This window comes from Stenella coeruleoalba, assembly GCF_951394435.1.
Source record: "Stenella coeruleoalba genome assembly, chromosome: 9".
NCBI classification, from domain to species: Eukaryota; Metazoa; Chordata; class Mammalia; order Artiodactyla; family Delphinidae; genus Stenella; species Stenella coeruleoalba.
Window position 1 is genome coordinate 31119993 of NC_137155.1, and position 21335 is coordinate 31141327.

A 21335-nucleotide genomic window follows, 5' to 3' on the forward strand; every position below is an offset into this window, starting at 1 on the left:
AGCTGCTCCGCGGCATGTGGGATCTTCCTGGACCGGGGCACGAACCCGTGTCCCCTGCATTGGCAGGCGGACTCTCAACCACTGCGTCACCAGGGAAGCCCCTACCCTAGTAAATTTTTTTTTTTAATGGAGAACTAATGTGTGACTTCAGATTTCAGAACACACCCCCTAATAAAGAACTGCTCTTCATAGTTCTATAGAAAAGTACTACATTGTTTTTATTCTTATTGTGCCTCACACTGACATTTGAGAACCACTCCATGCAGTACATATATGGGTTTGGGGGACAGAATAATGTTGAGACCGTATGTGGACGGGATCTAACAGTGAAGGTTGCAGTCACCATCAGTTGACAAAAACATTTCTTAAAGTCTAGTCTAGGTGGGTGGGGTGCAGAATGGGGAAAGGAGAGGTTGAAGGCAGCAAAATCCCTTGGGAGGAGGTTGTCCAGGTGACAGGGGCTGAGGGTCTGGTGTGAGATGGAGGTGTTGGAGTGAGAGGTCTGAGAATTTGGAAGGTCAGGATGCCAGGATTTAGTGATTTCCTCTCTGTTTTCATGGGGAGCTTAAAATTAGCAAGAACTCAAAATAAGTTCCTGGTGTTGAAAGGAATATAACTGTCGGAAATATGACCAGGGCTTCCCTGGTGGCGCAGTGGTTGAGAGTCTGCCTGCCGATGCAGGGGACGCAGGTTCGTGCCCCGCTCCTGGAAGATCCCACATGCCGCGGAGCAGCTGGGCCCGTGAGCCATGGCCGCTGAGCCTGCGCGTCCGGAGCCTGTGCTCCGCAACGGGAGAGGCCACAGCAGTGAGAGGCCCGCGTACCGCAAAACAAACAAACAAACAAAAAAAGAAATATGACCAGAGGTGGTCTCCATACAGAAGGTCTTAGATTCCTGAGACGCTTATTTAAGAAATTATGAGAGCGTGTGTGTGTGTGTGTGTGTGTGTATATGTGTGTGTGTGTATGTTTGAATGAAAAATCGTGTGTAAGTCAGCTTATGTGAGGGGAAATAGAGGGAAAGGGGATGCTTTTTAAATGACTAAATGGTGGTATTTGTCTTTTGGACATTTTTTGAAGTTTCTGTGTTTTGGTTCCAGGAAGGAGACGTAAAGGGCAGTCTGCTGTCATTCTTGTGGGTCCCTCAGAGTTGGTCCTGCCTTGTGGCCTCAGGGAGATGGAAATGGAGGCCTCCCTCTCTCCTGGTCCTCCCACTTCCTCCCCCTCCAGTGCCTTGTCCTCAGGCTGCATCTGCTCAGTGCCGGGTCTCCACCTTCAGTGCCAGCTAAGCATAGTGCCCGCTGCCCTCAAACTCAACCTTGGGTCAGGCAGAGGAAGGTAACGTAGGACATAGCCCATGTGGGAAGAGAGGCAGCTGACTGGATAAAAAGGAGAGTATTTCTTTTAATCCTGCTTGTCTTTTTCCAGTTCTTAAATTTCTGTGTATGTGAAGTCCAGGGAATTGTGACCTAAAGGTACCCATAGCTGCTTGTCTCAGCAGACTCAGGTAGAAAATTGCAAAGGTTTTCGAGGCTGACCACTCAAAATCCACCTGCCTTCTGCTTGACATTGAGAAAAACAAAACCCACTATTTCTTGCTTTCATCAATTTCCTGATAGCTCTTGCTTCCCACCCTATAGGATGAAGATTTGGCTCATTTACGTGACAAGTAATGTGCTCCCCCCAAAGCCTACCTCCCTCTTGCCAGTGTCCTTGGGTAATTGAGTTGTTACTGGGCCAGAGTTCAGAGGAGCCTTTTGTGTTCACCTAAACTTGCCTCTGTAAGTGGATTTGGGACTGAGTCAGTCAGGGGTCTTGATTGCAACCACGAGAAACCAACTCTGAAATTACTAGAAGGGTGTCGGAGGGCAGGTCGGCCTGCAGAATTATTGCAAGACTGGAGAGGTAGGCTTCAGAAGGGGCGGGAACCAAGGATATTTCCAGAGAAGAAGCCACAGAGTGTAAGCATTAAGAGCACGAATGTTGAGAACAACCAGCCTGGGTTTCTCTGCCATTCACCAGCTGAACAAACTGTAGGCAAGTTACTTAACCATTCTGTGCCTTCCGGGATAGAAATGCATTCATATTTGTAAGAAGTGCTTAAAACAGTGACTGGCAAATAATAAGCAGTGTCTCAGTGTTTGGTGAGTATGCATTTCTAGCTGAGGTTGTGCATATATATATACATATATTTTGGCTTTTAGCTGCTAAATATAATGCCAGGTCGCTCTCTGGGCTGCAGGCTGCTTCCACGCCCACAACCTCTTCTTTGCCGGAACTAGCTTTTGCTTATCATGAATTGCCAACCTTTGTTCAAGGGCTTTGTTTCAGTTCTTCCTGGTTCCCTCAGAAACATCGATTCTGGAACTTTATTAGCAACAGAAGCACATAAAGATCACAGTCTCTACAACTGGTGCTTTAGTTTTACTCTGTCACCCTGAGCGATAGCGTATCAATTTTTTTCTGCCACTTAGTGTCTTCTTTTTTTTTTTTTTTTGCTACTATGTTTTCATGATCATTACTAACATCCCCCTTACTCTTTCCTTCTGTTGTTTTGTTCAAGGAGAAACAGCCAGAATGGAAATTCTCATAGATGATAAATCATCCTACCTCTGTGAAGGGTTTTAGGAGCCCCCCTCTTTTTAAAATGTAGCATTAATATTTAAACATATTAATATTTAATAATTAACATTGCTTATTAATGTCATTTAATTATTGTTAATATTAATAATTAATATTTTAAAGAGAACAGGAAAATTTTTTTTTTTAATTTATTTTAGGCCGCATTGGGTCTTCGTTGCTGTGTGCGGGCTTTCTCTAGCTGTGGTGAGCGGGGGCTACGCTTCGATGCGGTGCGTGGGCTTCTCATTGCGGTGGCTTCTCTTTGTTGGGGAGCGCGGGCTGTAGGTGCACAGGCTTCAGTAGTTGTGGCACACGGGCTTCAGCAGTTGTGGCTCGCGGGCTCAGTAGTTGTGGCTTGCAGGCTCTAGAGCGCAGGCTCAGTAGTTGTGGCTCACGGGCTTAATTGCTCTGCGGCATGTGGGATCTTCCCGGACCAGGGATCAAACCTGTGTCCCCTGCCTTGGCAGGTGGATTCTTAACCACTGCGCCATCAGGGAAGTCCAAGGAGATTTTTGTAATATGTATTCTTTTCCCTCTTCAATTTGGTTCAAAGACAATTACATCTGTCCATTCTTTTATTGAAATAGTCTTTTTCTTAAGTAAGATTATTAAGAGTGTTGGTTATTCTGACAAACCAGGGCACAGTCCATTTATAGAGAAGCTTTACCTAAGAAAAAAAATCAATGACTAGGTGTAGCCCATGTGTTGAATCTGCTGTTTTGGGTCCCAGGTTTAGTTGGTTACTCTGTCTCTCTCTCTGCACTAACACATATAATATCTTGGTGTATGGTCCTGCAGTTCAGCCTGTTTTTGAATATGTAAATATGAATATTTAAATATCTGTTGAATAATTTAAAGATTTAAGTAGCTTAAAAATATTTTTCATTGACTTTAAAAAAATTAATTTAATTAATTAATTTTTTATACACCAGGTTCTTATTATCTGTTTTATACATATTAGTGCATACATGTCAATCCCAGTCTCCCAATTCATCCCACCACCCCCTCCCCCGCTCTCCCCCCTTGGTGTCCATAGATTTGTTTTCTACATCTGTGTCTCTATTTCTGCCTTGCAAACCGGTTCATCTGTACCAGTTTTCTAGATTCCACATATATGCGTTAATATACGATATTTTTCTTTTTCCGACTTACTTCACTCTGTATGACAGTCTCTAGGTCCATCCACCTCACTACAAATGACCCAGTTTCGTTCCTTTTTTTCACTGACTCTTTAACATGAGAACTGTAGAATCATTATAATGAAATGTTAGCATTTAATATGAATATATATAAAATAACAGTGGGCCCAGGTTTTATCTCATTAGGCAGGCTGTATAACGGGATGATTAAAAGCATTTTGTTTCAATTATATACATGCATACGTTTGTGTGACCTGGGTCACCACATAAAATGTACTTCTTACTGTGGGTTGTAGTCAAAAAAGTTTAAAAAGCAATGATTAAAAAAAAAAAAACAGCCATAGCTTATTGCAGCTGTGTCTCTGCTCACCTAGTGGTGGGTTCCTCCCTCAGGCATAGATGAGTCGGAGAGAGCCAGACAGGTGGTTTAAAATTGAATGCATTACCCGGTGAGTAACAGGACCATGATTGTGGCAAGGTGTTTGTTGTTCAACTTGAGACACACAGGACTTAAGTGAGAGTTATGTGAAAGGAATAGCCTGCCATGAGTTATGGAATGAATTTTTAAATGGAAAACTTTCAAAATGAAGTTCCCCTCTGTGTGTCAGATGTAGTCAGCAATAAGAAATAGGGATCGACTTTTGAAAACCTTCTGTTAGCATTGAATCTTGACTATAGAAATGTGGGTGAGAGTGGAGAAAGCCCAGTTCTGTTCTCTGCAGGTGGAACCGGACTCGTCTTCACCTTCCTATTGAAGGCTTTATTTATACTGGGTGACTCTGATGACTCTTGTGATGCATTTAAATATATTTATAAGGAGAAAACACAGGTACACAATTGTGGTAATTAACTCCTGGAGCTTCCTTTGCTCCTGATTACATTTCTAGCGTTGCTATTTAAAACCTCATTGAAATTAAGAAATAGGTTTGAAAAGGCATTGAATCGCCCCATGGCCTGGAGGCTCAGGCAATTCACAGGCAAGGTTAGAGCCCAGAAGAGCCTTCGACTGCATAGTATGGCTTTAGTTAGGTGTTTATTTACTTAGTTTTTGAGATTATCATTTTTAAGTAAATTTGGAATTTCAAAACCTATCAAATATGGTTTAAAATTAAAAAAAAATTATTGTGGTGGGGCTTCCCTGGTGGCACAGTGGTTGAGAGTTCGCCTGCCGATGCAGGGGACACGGGTTCGTGCCCTGGTCCGGGAAGATCCCACATGCCGCGGAGCGGCTGGGCCCGTGAGCCATGGCCGCTGGGCTTGCGCATCCGGAGCCTGTGCTCCGCAGCGGGAGAGGCCACAACAGTGAGAGGCCCGCGTACCGCAAAAAAAAGAAAAAATTATAGTGGTAAAATACATGTAACATGAAATTTACCATCGTAACCATTTTTAAGTATTCATTCAATAGTGTTAAGCGCACTCACATTGCTGTGCATCCAATCTCCAGAATCATATGTGGGTTTAAAGCCAGACGGTATAAAAGCTTTATTATAGGTATGCTTTTACTCTAGGATTTTAACAATATTTTAGTATTCTAAGTTTTTCCATTAACTCAAGCAGTGTCTTCTAATTCACGCTTCTAAAATATGTAATAGAAATAGAAGGAAATCCTTGGTTACTCGCTCACTGCTGTCCCCTCTGTGAACGTACTCCTTTCTTGAAAGTTCTTGGTCAACTCAGTTTCTCTTATAACTATTTTTGAAGGAGTCTTGGCATTTTATTTCAAGGGACACGCATAACTGCAGACTCAAAATGGTGTAGAAATACTTGCATCTGCAGGACTCATACCCTGGAGAGGGGTATAACTTAGGAAATATGAAAAGGTTTCAATCTTGCATTCTTTTGCAAAAATTTTGGTCTAATTCAGTTTTATATGCGATCCATAAATGAGTTTGAAAATAGTTTTCATTCTAGCTTAGTAACTGCTTTAAAAACAACTCTCGTAATGGACTTGACAAGGGGAGGGAGAAGTGTAAGCTGGGACGAAGTGAGAGAGTGACATGGACATACATACACTACCAAATGTAAAGTAGATAGCTAGTGGGAAGCAGCTGCATGGCACAGGGAGATCAGCTGGGTGCTTTGTGACCACCTAGAGGGGTGGGATAAGGAGGGTGGGAGGGAGACACAAGAGGGAGGGGATATGGGGGATATACATATGCATATAGCAGATTCACTTTGTTATACAGCAGAAACTAACACAACACTGTAAAGCAATTATACTTCAATAAAGATGTTAAAAAAAAAAACAACTCTCTTGGTGATTTACTCTTACCTTCAGTGAAAGGTCTGTGTGGAAAAGTTGTTAATTGTTTATGTACTTAAAGGCTTTTTAGAACTGCTTTTTCTCTTACAGTTTGAGGATTTCGTCCCAATCTGCATGTTGAAGTCTGAGTACTGACATTTTTTTCTGTATTGAACTGGAGAGTTGTCGCTCAGGACTCAGAAGTGGATGTGATGGACAATGAAGCCCAAGAGGCCTGGACCAAAACTTACATTTTTTTGTTTTGTTTTGTTTTGCGGTACGCGGGCCTCTCACTGTTGTGGCCTCTCCCGTTGCAGAGCACAGGCTCTGGACGCGCAGGCTCAGCGGCTCTGGCTCACGGGCTCAGCCGCTCCGCGGCATGTGGGATATTCCCGGACCAGGGCACGAACCCGTGTCCCCTGCATCGGCAGGCGGACTCTCAACCACTGCGCCACCAGGGAAGCCCCAAAACTTACATTCTTGCTGATGGCTCTGATGAAGCCAGTGTCCTAAACACGAGGATCACAATTCATTAAAAAATTGACGTGCAGTTTGCGTATCTGAGGGTAGTGAATTCAGTACCTGTTCTCTGGGACAGAGGAGAGAGTTAGAATTTACTAGAAACTACATTGACCACGTGGCTTCATATCATGTATTAAGTGTAGCTGTCCCATCATAATCCATTGTGTATCTACATTCTTCCCCTGGAAGCTGGTATCTAACCGGGCTGTGTACAGACAATTAAATTCAAACATTGGGAACGCCCAAACTATTGGTATTTGACTTTGGGGTATTTACTTCCTGAATTGTTTTCTTTAGATGTTGTTAGCTCTGAGTATTCAGAGGTTAATGGCATGAGAAAGTGATCCTAATACTTCAGCAAATTGGCCACAAAACAGACACTGACTGAGCACGGATGTTATTAGAATAGGAACTTTGGGCAGAACCCAGTCTGTATCCTTTACCCACCAAGGGTCATTTAAAAATGGAAGGGCTGCCGCATCTCTTCTTGCTGTATGTTTTCAGTTTCCCCTCTTTTCATTGTCTTCTGTCACCCTTTATCTCTCCATGGATCTTGTCCAGGCCCATGTCTCTTTAGGGCAGGCAGGGAGGGTGCGAAATGGACTCCGTGGAGAAGAAAGGGGGAACGAGTGAAAACATCTTTCCTAACAATCTCTTTATAACCTGTTGTATCTTCTTGGCTCTTTACCTAGAGGTTTAGCTCCCCCTCCCAAACCCATAAATATATTAGAGCTAATGTAAGTGTGGATTTCTTTCTGACTGTAGACATGTTCTTAATCCTGTATGCATAGAGTCACCATTTGCGTCAGTGTAACCTTGCCTTTCCGTTAGAGGGTTGTAGGTGGAGGATGTGGTATAAATGGGGGTTTTGTCTTTTGTTTCTGGTTATGAAAGGAATATATGTAATGGAGAAAAATTGGAAGTTTGAAAAGATAGAAACAAACAAATCTACCAGTAGCCAATCACACAAACCATTACTATTAGCATTTTGGTATATTCTTTTCTATTTGTTTTTTAAGCGTCATTGACCTTATACTGTCTCTTCAGTTTTACTTACTATTTTTTATTATTATTTTTTGACTTTTCACCAAGATACTTACATATATTACAAGTTCTTTAAAATATTTGTAGCGGCTGCATAACATTTCATCAGGTGCCTGGACTCGCTCGGAGGAGGGGGGCGGAGGGGAGTGCTGGTGGCAGAGTCACAGCAGTAGTGTTTTTAGAAAACCAAGGACTGTAAAACCCTTTCTGGTGGTAAAAAACATACCCTAACAAAGTGTCTCCTCCTCTGTCATTCATGTAGGTTGTGTCAGTTAATTCCGCAGTCACCTACTTTTGGAATGTAGGGCACTTTATTAACCTTGGGTCTTTCGTCTAAAAGCAGATGATCAATGTTAACATACTTTGAATGGGGCTTCTTAAAACATTAGGGTTGTGATTGACTCTAGCTCAGCTGAGTCAAGTTAGAGAAGATACTAAGTTTGTTACCTAGTTTCATGCAGATAAGGAGAAAGAGTGCAGTTGTAGGTGTTTAAAATGAAGTTTAAAAAAATTTGATTAAAACTAAAAATTGGGGAAGTTCTAAAAATGGAACTCCTTATGAAGTACCTCTTAAAGTAATTATGCTTCAGGAGGAGGGGTGAACACAAAAAACTTGGAGTTGCTTTTGGATCTCATACAGCAGAACGCATGTAAATCGGCATCTGAATGTCTTCCTCCTAGAAAGTTCGGGATGACAGTACAGGCTGCTTTAATCGGAGGGCTAAGTAGCTCTGGTGTTTGGCCTCTTTCCCTGGTTCGTCTTGGCTTTATAATGTCCTGCCTTTGGGGCCAAGGCTGCTCTCTGCTTGACCTCCCCAAGCAAGAAGGTAGGTGGTAACATCACATCTCAACTTCATCGATAGACGTACTTAAGAGTCGTTGGTAAACAGGCCAGCAGGAGAGCTTTGGAGAAGTCAGTGTGGTGCTTTGTAATTGTCGAATGGAGGTGCTTAGACTTCTGAGACAGGCTTTTCAATTAACTCTTTTCTGTTAATACCAATAAATGTGCTTTGAGATGGTAGCAGATATTTATAAAAATAGATAAATTAAAATTCCTTGGCTGATGTGTCCAAGAAATGTTGGATTAAACAGGTTTATTTACTGCAGGAATTCTCTAACATCTTTAATTGACTTAGGGGCATTTTTCAGCTTTAATGAGGGAGAATAAAGTAAGCAACATCCTCAAAACTCATTTTGCCTCATATAATCCTTTTCTAGGAGGACCTCTTTTGATACCTTGATGTAAAAACATTTGTAGCAGAAGCGGGATTTCCTATCTAGGTAGTATGGATGAATGCTTTTCAAACTTTACTGTGGTGTGATTCACCTGGGGATCTTGTTAAGCTTCCCCTCCTTCCTGATTGAGTGCGTCTAAGGTGGCGCCTGAGAGTCTGCATTTCCCGGAAATGCTCAGGTGATGCTGCGCTGCTGCCACACAGACCGCACGTGGAGAAAGGGGGTCGTTAACTGTTGATTACTAGCCGCTGAGATGGGGCCCGAGGATGATTAATACGTGCCAGGTGGTTTTAGTAGTGTTCCAGAAGGCTCCCTCATGAGCTGCGAGAGCTGATTGGAAGTTGCTGATGCCTCTTATGATGAAAGGAGGATTTCCAGAGTGAAACCAGAGAACCAGAGCTCCCCTGATCTCCGGGACTTCTGAACACCGTTGGGTGACCCGCGGGGTATGTGCTCTAGGTCTCGTTCTGGCTGAAGGGATCACCGTTTCTCTTTGCTGGGACTGTCGCGACCTTTGTGCTGGAGTAGAAAGTTGTCGGGGAGGAGACCACCGTTTGAGGAAAGACTCTATGATGACTTGTTAGAGAAGAAAAAGGGTGTCTAGACAGATGGGAAGAAATAATTTGGCGGGAAGACAGTACGAAGGGGATTCAGTGGAGGGGAGGAGATCTAAATCAGTGTCAAGGAACAGAAAGAGTAAGCGTACAGTCAGGGCAAGAAACTTGTCGGCACCAATGCAGCACAAGGCTCATTACCCGTTACAGAGAGGGAGCCTGGGGAGAAAGTGACCCTGTGCTGAACCTGGCCCGTGGTGGCATCTGATGTCAGCAAACGAAGAGAAGTGATAGTTGGGGTGTGGTTGCTGGAAATACTAAAGGAAATACATACAAGATGTGAATGAAGTTGTGGTTCCATCGTATGGCTGTTAGAGTACAAGGAAGTGGAGGCTGGTGCGTTTCTAAAGTGAATTTTCAGGCTTAAAGAAAAGCTCACGAGGGCTTCCCTGGTGGCGCAAAAAAAAAAGAGAAAAGTTCACGAGAGGAAGGAGGACGTGTGACCCAGGATAAAGAAAGTCTCACGAGCCTGTAGGACTCCAGGGCCAGCTCACTGAGGGCTTGGGAAGTAAGTGAAGGCCGACAGAGCTCACGGTTTTGTGTGTGATCAGAGCCAGCAGAGGAGGAAGGCATAGGCCTGCTTCTTGCGGCAAGTGGCAGGATGCGATGCCTCTCTTCTTACCTCCAAAAGAGGATGACGTTTCAAACGGGGATTGCACGACATAGGCAGCAGTGGAATGCCGGCTCCTTTAAATGACTTCTGGGGAGTTAGGAAAATGACCTTTTGTGATGCTGCAAGTCCACACGTGGGATCGCAGCACCGCTGTTAGGATTGTTTGCCAAATTGCCAATTGAGGATCAGTGTCATCACCCTGGTATCACTGCACGTGTCATGAATTTTATAAGTTGTGTATGTGAAATTGTAAACTGCCATGGTTAATATCGATCCTGTCAAGTTCTAAAATGAATTCTTAACTGAGAGGTTTGGGAATGCTAAGGGAAATAAGTAGTAGTAACCAGGAGACAGGGTAAGTTGAAAGTGAATTACAGGATTTCCGCTCGGCAGTGTCCAGATCAGACATTTCTTTAAAACTCTAGGTACAGTCGATTCATAGGTGAACAGTGGTGGTGGTGGGTTGTTCTCATTGACAGAAGCCTGTGGAAATTCTGCACCCGTTTGGGAAGGGACCATGGTCCCAAGAACCTGATAAAAACTGATTGGTTCTGAGGGAGCTCCTCCAGACTCCTGAGTATGGGAAACAGGACCTCACCCCCATGGGTCACGTGGATGAGTGAAATAGCCAATGTCCAAAAGGTGCTTGCTGTGAGAATCCTGGGCATGTGCCCCATAGAAGAATTTTCTTTCTCTTCTGACCAGGAGGAGCCTTGGGTGAGGGGCAGAGAATTCTGTCAGAGCTGCTCCAGCCTTGCTTTGTCACAGGTACTCTGCCATGTCCTAGGGATGTGGATGAAAAAGATACACCCCTGTCCCCGGAGCAGCTTACAGTGTAGGAAGGGAGACCCACATTCATGTACGTAATAACAGTCAAGTTTGCTGAGTGCCCCAAAACAACAGCGAATGCTTTCTGGGACTTCCCTGGCAACCCCGTGGTTAAGACTCTGTGCTTCCACTGCAGAGGGCACGGGTTCGATCCCTGGTCGGGGAACTAACATCTCGCATGCCATGCAGCTCGGCTGTAAAAAGAAAAAAAAAGGAGCGAACGCCTACTGAGCACGTATGATACAGTGAGCACCTTTGTAAGCCCTTTAATATTTTATGTCAGTGGTTCTCAAAGTGTAGTCCATGAGCATCAGCATCTTCTGGGAACCTATTAGAAACAGATTCATAGCCTCGCCCCGACCTAAGGCATGCAAAACCTCTCTGATGGGGCCCAGCAATCTGGTTTAATAAGCCCTCCAGGTGATTCTGATGCAAGCGATTTGAGAACCACTATTTTAAGACATGTAACCCTGACAGGAACCTTATGAGCAGATTTCATTTCTCCCATTTAAAGAGATGGAAACAGAGGTACAAAGAAGTTAATTTGTCTACAGATGCCTGACTTTTAAGTGGTACAGAGAGGTTTCGAATCTAAGCAAGGCACATTAGGAGCTCTGCTCCTAACCACCAGACAAGGCTGCCTCCCAGGAGAATAAGGTGCAACGCACAGAGGAAGGAGCTGTAAACCCCAAAAGGTAAAAAGAATTAAGGTATTAAGAGCTGGATTTTTTTTTCCTTTGCAAACATTTAATGAGAATTAATTGTATGCAATGAATCATCTTATACACCGTGGACATTTATAAATATGAGTGGAATATAGATCCTATCTTTAAGATTCTTATAATGAATTAGGAAAACCTAATATAAATATGTAACTGGAATCTGAAGTACTTTGAAGTAACTAAGAGAGAAATTCTGACGGGGCAGGGAGTGGGGATTTGAGCATATGAATACATTTTGACATAAACTGTACGGAAACTTACTTCTTAAATGTATGAGGAGAAAGGCATTCCAGGCCCAGGGAATATTATGTGCAAGATTCAGATGTTTGAAACAACATGTGTTCCTGGATTTGCTAGTCTGCATTACGGTATAGCTTGGAAATTCCTAATTTAAAAGGAGTTTGTGCAACTAATTGCTCCTTGTTTATTTTCACCAACATGTTTTTTTTTTTTTTTTTTGGACGGCACTGTGTGGCATGCGGGATCTCAGTTCCCTGACCAGGGATTGAACCCACGCCCCATGTAGTGGAAGCATAGAGTCTGAACCACTGGGCCACCAGGGAAGTTCGTGTTTGTTTTAATCTTGGGAGCCAATAATTGTTTTGACCTATTTCTTGCTTTTATGTAACATGTCAGTGAAGGTGGAAATGTACCTTAAACAGTTTTGGAGGAAATGATCTTAAATGGCAGCGAGAGATCATTTGGTTCAAAATGAAAAAAATTCTTACTGGTTGCTCACAGGGATATATTGCTAGGGAGATTACAGAGCTCCTCCTGCACTGTAAATTTTGATAATCTAGACCAGGATTGGTAAAGTTTTTCTGTAAAAGGTCAGAGAGTGAATCTTTTTGTCAGGAAAACGGTCAGAGGCCATATGTAAACACAGCAGCTTGACTGTGTTCCAGTAACACCATGAACCCAGTGTGGCAGCTGAGTTTAGCCTGTGGCCCCCTAATCCAGGTCCCCACCTGTTTCACGTCGCTTAGATGAAGGCCGTGGAATGCGCCAGGAGATCTCAGGATGTCCTGTTTGGTGCTATTATTTCTGAGGTTCTGTGTATGGCTTAGTTGAGTAATTGAGAAATAAAAACCAGAACTAGTTTGTAAGTCTTCCGTCTGCCAGAAGACTGTATGTTATCACCTTTATTGTTTTGCAGGGTTATACAGTTTATGTACAAATTGACAAGAAACATCTGAGAGACCAATTTATTTCCAGAGCCGATGAAGGGAAGCAAGATACCTATTCCCGTATTTCTTTTGCTCGTTTCTGACTTGGCGTTAATACAGGAAAGGAAAAGAGAACATTCTTTCCTCTTGAAGACCCCACACAAAGTGACTTATTGAAATGTTTTCCACTACAAAGAAATAATTGGTATTCAAATGGATCTTTAAGTTCTAAAACAAGCACATAAATTATTCAGTGTATAAAAATATACTCTTGCTTCATATGTGACCACTTAAGACAGAGTTGAGACACTAGAGAAAACAAGGGGGGAAGGGTGGCAGAGGTGTTGACGGGTTTCATAGGTTTTGAGGGGGTGGTATCATACCTTACTACTTGGCCTGAGAGTCTGGGTCACCAGGCGGTGTGGCAATAGGAAGAAGTTGCCATTGGCAGTTCAGCCCCTGCTGTATACTGTAGAAGGTCCTAGATTGAAGGTCCTAGGTTGAAGTTCCTCTGGGGGTTTACGAGGCTGGTTGAGGAGAGATGATCTACACATGCAGATGGAGCCGGGAGGCATATTAGTGGCAAATACTGACAAGTATGGAGTGTTTAGGGGAAGAGATTGGTCACGGGAGGCTCAAGGCTTGGGTAGGCTTCATGTAGCATTTGTGTGGATGGAAGGAAGGGCAGGATGTGGAAATGTAAAGAAATACAGGGAGCAGAGGTCATGGCAAGGGCTTGCACACAGAGGTGAGAACGCACACGGTTTGCAGAGTAAAAATCAGACCAGCCGCCTGGCTAGAGCGGGAAGTTTGCAGGAGAGATGTGCAGCCTGGATTATGTAGACATTGAGGGGACTGGCCGCTTGGGTAAAGTCTTGGGATATTGTCTGTGAGCACGTAGGGAGCATAAACTGTTTGTTTTTAAATAAATTATATTTTTTAATAACAAGATGGTATGTTAAGGAGAGGTTTTAGGGGAGGTTAATCTGATTTGTGTGAAGGTGCTAGAGGCCAGAGTGGTCAAGGAGGCAAGGAGGGTCATTCTGTTGGGTAGCCAGGATGATAATGTTACAGTGAGAGCAGCTTTTAGTAAAGAAACACATGCTGTATTTTGAATTTTTTTGAGGATTTATTTGTAGGGAGGAAGGAGGCTTTTATTTTTATTTATTTATTTTTTGCGGTACGTGGGCCTCTCACTGCTGTGGCCTCTCCCGCTGCGGAGCACAGGCTCCGGACGCGCAGGCCCAGCGGCCATGGCTCACGGGCCCAGCCGCTCCGCAGCACGTGGGATTTTCCCAGACCGGGGCACGAACCCGCGTCCCCTGCATCGGCAGGCGGACTCCCAACCACTGCGCCACCAGGGAAACCCAGGAGGCTTTTTTTTTTTGAACTTTACGTTTTGAAATAATTTCAGACTTAAACGTACAAATAATACAGAGACTTTGCCTTATAACCATCTCCCAGCTTCCCCAAATGTTAACATTTTATATAACCACAGTGCACTTGATACACAGTACCAGCTTTGACGCTCAAGTAACATTGACACTCAAGTAACTAAAATACAGACCTCGTTCACGTTCTGCCAGCTGTCCTACTAAGGTCTTTATCTTAGCCCAGGATCACACTCAGGGTCACATTGCCTTTCCTTGTCAGTTTCCTTTGTTCTCCTCCAATCTGGGGACCCTCAGTTTTTCTTACTCTTTCATGACTCTGACAGTTTTTGCAGAGCACGAGCTAGCTATGTTGAAGAATGTCCCTCAACTTGGAGTTGTCTGATGTGTCTCATTAAATTCAGGTATGCATTTTGACAAAAATACCCTAAAAGTGCCTTTCTCAGGGTATCGTATCAGCAGGCAAGTGTTGTCAAGTCTCATGGTTGGTGATAAGTTTTATCACTTAGTTAAGGAGGTGTCTGTGAAGCTCCACTGAAAGGTTACTATTTTTTCCTCAGTGTTCCTTAATAGCTTGTGAGGAGACACTTTGACACTATGCAGATATCCTGTATCTCGCCATACTTTTGTTCCTAATTTTGGCATCCATCGATGATTCTTGCCTGTAACATTTAGTACTGTGTTCTTTGCCTAATGGTGATATTCTCTTTGCCTCCTTTCGTTGCATTTAGTAATTGAAAGAACTCTATAAGGAAGAGCTGTCTCCCCACCCCTCCCCCACCCCATTTTTTTAATTCAATGATTTATATCAGTATGGACTCATGGGTATTTATCCTACTGGTTTAATGCAATACTTTCATTGTTTTGCTGCTCAAATCATCCCAGATTTGGCCAGTGGGAGCTTCTTCACGTGGGCTGCTGTGGAAAGGGTTCATGCTGGAGTCCAGGTGTGACCAGGCAGGTTGATTTTACCGCAAGTAGGGGATTCAGTGACACGTGGAGATAAGTAAGCTGACAATTTAACTGTTGACCCCAAATCTTCAGTCACTTGATGCCTAAATTGTAAAGGTTTTTCTGTGATTGCATTAACCAAGGAAGCCCACCCGGCTAGGCAAAATCATTCTCTTGTTTATAAACGCAGAGAAGAAAGACACTTGCCCAAGGAATGAATAGAATCACGTTGATGACACTTTGGGGTTTGTTTCTGTGGTACCTATTGTATATATTTTCCCAGAAGCTGCTGGTTGTTGCCGATCTGTCTCCCTAGGCAGGCAAGATTGTGAAACATTTATAAGTATTCCTAAGCCCCACTTTAATTTTCTCCTTTAGCTTTTAAGTGGGGCAAACATGTTTATACTAGAAGAGAGTCCTTTAGCAGTGGGAAGTAAAAATTAAGTCTAATGCTATGGATGTCGTTAAAAGGGATTGTCCTTTCAGAAGGTATGTAGGTACGATGCCGCTCTGGGGACGTGAGGTTCCTTGGTTTAGGGCTGCGTCTGGGATGGGGTGGATAGAAAACACACACCAAAGAACAGGTGCAAGGTGGGATTTCCTGAGACACTGGCTCTTTGTTCTACACAAGCCAGACTTAGAAGCTCAGACTCAGAGCCCAGGGCTGTTCGGATGGCTTGCACCTCTGCTGTGTTCGGATCACTTGAGTGCGTCAGGCTTCAGAGCAGCAGGCGGATGATGAGAGGTTCAAATTGCCAATTCCCACCACTGGTTTTTATAGTTTTTCTCAGACCGGGGTGCACGTTAAAACTACATTGAAGGGCTTGGAAAAAAACCCACGCAGGTCCCTCTCCTATAGGTTCTAATTCTGTGGACCTGAGCTCCTGTTTGATTATTTCTTCAGTTTCCCAGATGGTTCTAATTTACCTCCAGGGTTGCGAACTTCTGGATTTAGCAGAGACAGCTATCTGTGACATCTTTATGCAGTTATCGGCACTTGTTTGTCATGTGATTCTTAAATTAGTACATTCCATGTTATAAGATAAATGTATGCGGAAGTAACTAAAGACAGGCTTGGGCTGCAAACTCAGGTGAATTTCTTAATCTCTTTAAGTCTAGTTTTGTCATCTGTAAAATGGGATTAAAACCTCATAGTTTTTCAAAAATTAAGCAATATATTGCATGTAAAATATTCAGTACAATCTCTAACACACAGCAGAAACTGATTTATTACTTAGTAACATGCAGCATGTTATGGTAGAGTGGTGACTTCGGAATCAATCACAATATTCTTCCAGCCCTGGCTGTGTAACTTCCCAGCTCTGGGGCCTTAAGTAAATTCCTTAATTTCTCTGAACCTCAGGGCTCTTGTCTGTAGATGTATGAATAGGTGGGTGCAGCTCCTAATGTGGGAAAGTGCTTAAGACAAAGGAGGTGCTCAGTAAGCATTTCTGCCGCCTTCCCTTTCATTCTGTTTTTTAACACATCACAGGGCAGTGGAAAACTCTAATTTTGAGAATATCATTGACTTCGGTTTGGCCGGGCTGTGTTGAGAAGATATTGTTACAGTGGCCTTTGTGGCTGTGACTGACTTTGGGAGCACATCCCTTGGAGCCTCAAGGAATGGTTGGGCCTGATGCAGAAAGAGTTGTGGTGCCCGGCCCTGTGCTTCCACATCAGCACTTGACTCATGTCTCCAGTTTGCATTATGCCGAACTTGTGATGACCGTGTCCTTCTCAAGCCAACTTCCTGGCTGAGTGGGATTCTGTCCTTTTCACCTGGATCAACTAAATTTTTTTTTTTTTTTTTTTTTTTGCGGTACGCGGGCCTCTCACTGCTGTGGCCTCTCCCGTTGCGGAGCACAGGCTCCGGACGTGCAGGCTCAGTGGCCATGGCTCACGGGCCCAGCCGCTCCACGGCATGTGGGATCTTCCCGGACCGGGGCACGAACCCGCGACCCCCGCATCGGCAGGCGGACTCTCAACCACTGCGCCACCAGGGAAGCCCTCAACTAACTTTTGATTGAGATGCAAGGGTATGCTGGGGCTTAAAAAGGACCTCTCTCCCCAACCCAGGCCTTAGAACTCTACTGCACAGCCTACTGGCTCACAGCCTTAATTGTTTTAGTGCATAGTCTCTTAACACATGGGCCCTCTAGTTATTTATGGAGATTTTTGGCTTCTTAGAATGATAAGAAATCTCAGTACACTTATTCCACTTTAACATGTTCATTTCTACTCAGTCACCCAGAGTGGGTAAAGGACAATGGCTGAAGGTGACAGCAAGTTGTGTTGTGAACTGAATTCTCAAGTTATCAACAGATTTGGTAGTTCTTGTTGGTTCCTATTTTAACAAAGCAGGTCATACTTCTCTGGTGACTGAAGTGATTCATTCTTTTTCCTTTCTCTCTCCCCTTGTAGCCTCAGTATTTTAATTCAATCCAAGGAGAGCATTAAGCCATGTCCTTTAAAAGCTGATTTAAAATTTTGCCTTAAGTCTACCATATAGTTTAGCACGATATTTCCAATGACTCTGAAATAAGTTCCATTTTTGGTTCAGACCCAGCCTCAGAGACTATTAGCATCTAACTTTAGTGGACACCTAACTTTAAAAAAAAATGAAAGTAATATATGATTGCTAACCAGTTATCTTTCTGAGTAAAGCCTTCTGAGTTTACTCTGAGTTATCCTTCTGAGTAAATAAAATTTATTATGAATTTTTTCTGGAAGTTCATTTGTGAATATTAAAGGGTTGCAATTTTCTAACACATGTTTAAAATATGAGGTTTGCACGGAATCATTTAGGGAATCATTTTCTATGGTTCATTAAATTGGAGAGGAGAAGAAATAAATTTGAATTAAAATCTAATTTCATTTGTATTGTTACTAGTCTTCTCTCTATGGTCCGTATAAGTCCTTCATGAAAGAATCATTGCATCTAGCTTAAGTAATTCTAGGAAATTGGAAACAAAGGGGGAAAAAGAATCATTTCATCTGGGCTTTATATTTGAGATATCATGGTGAGAGCCATTTAAAAGAGGACACCTGCATCAATTGGACCAGACATCCAAGATTATAGAGTAAATTGATAGGAAATTAGGAAGAAGAAATGTTCTTCCTGATTTATTTAAAATGTTCTTGAGATCCCGTGTCTTCTGATAAATGATTTCTAAGTTAGAGGATGGTATCTTGTTCACATGTATGTTTCTGGAGCTGCCACTGTGCCTGGCAAGGAGATCAGTAGGTGCCTCATAAGGGAAATGAATGGAAGTTAGTTGCCACGGGAGTGATGAGATGAAGCCCTGAAATGCTGAGAGGAGAAACAAAACCAAGGGAGTCCAAGATGGGATGAAAACAGCTGGGTAATTGAGTCTGAGGGAAAGAATATTGAATGGCGAGGGGTGCATCTTCAAGGGTGTCCTTGTGCTACTCTTTCAGGGAAATGTTGGGAGAGCAGTCCGTGAGGTTCTTCCGAGCAGTCATTCTCAGATTCCTGTAAGTTGGCCCATGGTGTTTCCCCAGTAAAATTATGTAACAGTCCTTTCACAGTGTCTATGAAAAATGAGGTAATGGATGGTCAGTTCCTCCATGTTCTTTTTTCTTTAAGTCTTTGGCACTTGCTAGTTTTAGTCAATACCAACAGCTAACTTAAAGTGGTCTCAAAAAAAAAGTACAGTTACGGTAGTTATTTTAAGTTGAACAGATCAGTCCTTTCCGGAGTGGTACAGAGAGCGCTGAGCTTCCCCGGCTCAGGTGAGTTTGAGAGCTGCTGTCCTGGAGCGTTCAGGAAACACAGCTCCCTCGGGGCCAGTTAAGAGCGGGCTTCACAGGAGTTTCTGACAACAAATCCAGGTATTGTGTCCTGTAAAAGGCAGTTCCTGTTAGGTTGCTCTGGTCGATCCCCTGTGGGCTAGGCGCTTATCTAACGCTGTTATCTAGTCGGCATGGAAGGACCCCATGGCTTTATTGACTCACCTTACCAATCTTTTGTAACAAGCCATCCACGGGGGAAGTTTCTGTGAAGTGGAATTGTGCGAGTGTAACACTAGTGTCGAGACAGCCAGATTTGGGCTGGCGGCAGAGAGAAAGGAAGCCTTTCTGCTTTCTTTTGTGGAAGTGCCCCCGCCTAATTCTTTAGAGCTTGTTTCTACCTGGAAGCTTTCTTTTTAACTAGATTATGTGAAGTAGTTGCTTTTCTGAGCTGATTTAGGCAATTAGATGAGTAATAAAGATTGTCATTCTGGTCTGCCATATTGACTTTTAAAAGGCTGTTTAGGGGAAAAAAAAATCACTTATCATGATGATTCATCTTCAAGTTATAAATCTGGTGTAGATGCAAATTTTAAACTGTTCAGTATTTCAGTAAGCGAATACAATGCCTAGGCTCAGAAGACAGGAGGCCTAGGAAGGGCCGGTTGGGAATGTGTATAGACTAGAACAGAAGGGGTGAGTGGGTGTTTTCTTTTAACACATAGCAATTAAAAATGGCCTGTCTTAAACCTTTCTTTTTTTTTTCTTGGAAGCCATTACAGATCTTTAGCAGCGTGTACCAATTGGCATTCCTGGATAAAGAGTCTGTATATTTGTTTCAGTTTAATTAGAAGTACTATGGGAGCTGTGTGGAGTGGGCAAGGGGCTGAGTGAGAATTCTGTCTTAGCTTAAAGTTTGGTAGAAGGTTCAGACGCTGGAAGGCAGTGAGTGGCAGGGTATGTTTTGTAAGTGATTCTAAGAGGTGGATGCGGCGGACTAAAAACTATGGGATCTCAAAAGACAGCAAGCTTTGGAATAGCGGTAAAGAGCTTTTAAACATAGATTGGAAGCTCAGTAAATGTTCATTTCTCTGTTCCTTTTCCTAAACCGCAACGGGAAATGATAATAGTTTTCTATTGCGCTTGTACACATGTGGGTGACGGTGCTGCTTACCTGATTGTTAGGTAGGAAAAATAAGCTCCTACAATTCAACTCACTCAGCAAATAGTTGATGCAGAGATATAAATATCTGTAGTAAATGAATAGAAAAATAAACATTGTGTGTGTGTGTGAGGTTGTGTGCTAGAGGCTGTGAAAGCAAAGCAGGTTAAGCTACCAGCACTCCCTCAAGGAGCCTATGGATTCGTTGGGGCAAATGCACACGTAGAAAGATAGCCAGTACTGCAGAGCACCCAGGAGCCGCCATATAAATAGTCAGAAAACAAAGAGCTCCCAGAGGGACAAACTGCAGTGGACTGGGGTGGGTGGGCGGAGCTTCACCCAACAGGTGACTGCACAGACCCGGACTTCAGTGGGGTTCAGGGGTGTAGCAGGGAAGACGGAGGGCTTTCGCTTGTGGAGGACGGTGTGAGCAGAGGCAGGTATGAATCGCAGCTTCTTCTGATGAGTAGATCTCATGTTGAGTCAAAGAAGCTATGCACGGAGGTAGAAGAATAGAAATCTGTTGGAGGCAGACTGTGGTGGGCCCAGAGGGGCAGGCTGGGGGTTCGGACTGACAAGCAAGAAGGGACCTACTGTCAGTTGAGGGGCTATATAGGGACTTCTGTTCAGTTGAGGTTTGCAGGATGGCCTGAGGGGGCGTGACTGGAGCCCAGGGAAATCCACTAAAAAGCCGAAACAGCAGTCCAGGTGTGCAGGGATGAGAGCTGGAGCTTGGGCTGGTGAGAGTGGAAATGGAAGGGAAAGGAGAAATGGGATCAAAATCACACTGAGAACAAAGTGATACATATACAAACATGCCTGTTTTTCTGTTGCACTTTTTGAAGTTGTGCTCTGTAGGTTGGGAACCGTTCCCATGGAATATCCTGTCCCATTGGGATGAATGTTGACCAGATACTTACACTGAGTGAGAATAAAGATGTTCATCCTCCATGGCCCATGACATTTTTTTGGCTTAGACAACTGCTGGGCCTGCCACGGTCGCATATATTGTGTCCTCATAGTACAAAGCTTTCTGTTTGGTTCTAATTTTCCCCTTTTCTTTCTTTTCATATAGACTCTATCAAGAAGAATTTCCAACCCATACCTTGAACCTGCTCCTTCCCAGGTATGATTCGTATCTCTCTTACAGCATTTTCTGAAACAGTGATTCTTCCCTTTGCTCCTGATTACGCCATCTCCTTCACCTGGGATGGCACGGCCGGAGGTGTTTGAAATGCTCTGATACTTGAGTCATGGATAGGACAAAAATGTTCTCCCATTTTCCAAGTCCTCTGCATGAATGCATTATGAACATGGCAGAGTTCATATATAAT

The 21335-nt window shown here is 43.5% G+C and overlaps 1 protein-coding gene across 2 annotated transcripts in view; it reads left to right on the forward strand.

Annotated features, from left to right (window-relative positions):
* The window catches only part of RAPGEF5 (Rap guanine nucleotide exchange factor 5), a 219279-nt gene that overhangs the window by 18842 nt on the left and 179102 nt on the right, over positions 1-21335 (forward strand). For both annotated transcript variants that reach the window (XM_079931285.1, XM_079931286.1), the window contains exon 2: positions 21077-21127. In XM_079931285.1, coding sequence (XP_079787411.1) covers positions 21077-21127 — 51 coding nt within the window. The remainder of the gene's footprint in view (positions 1-21076; positions 21128-21335) is intronic.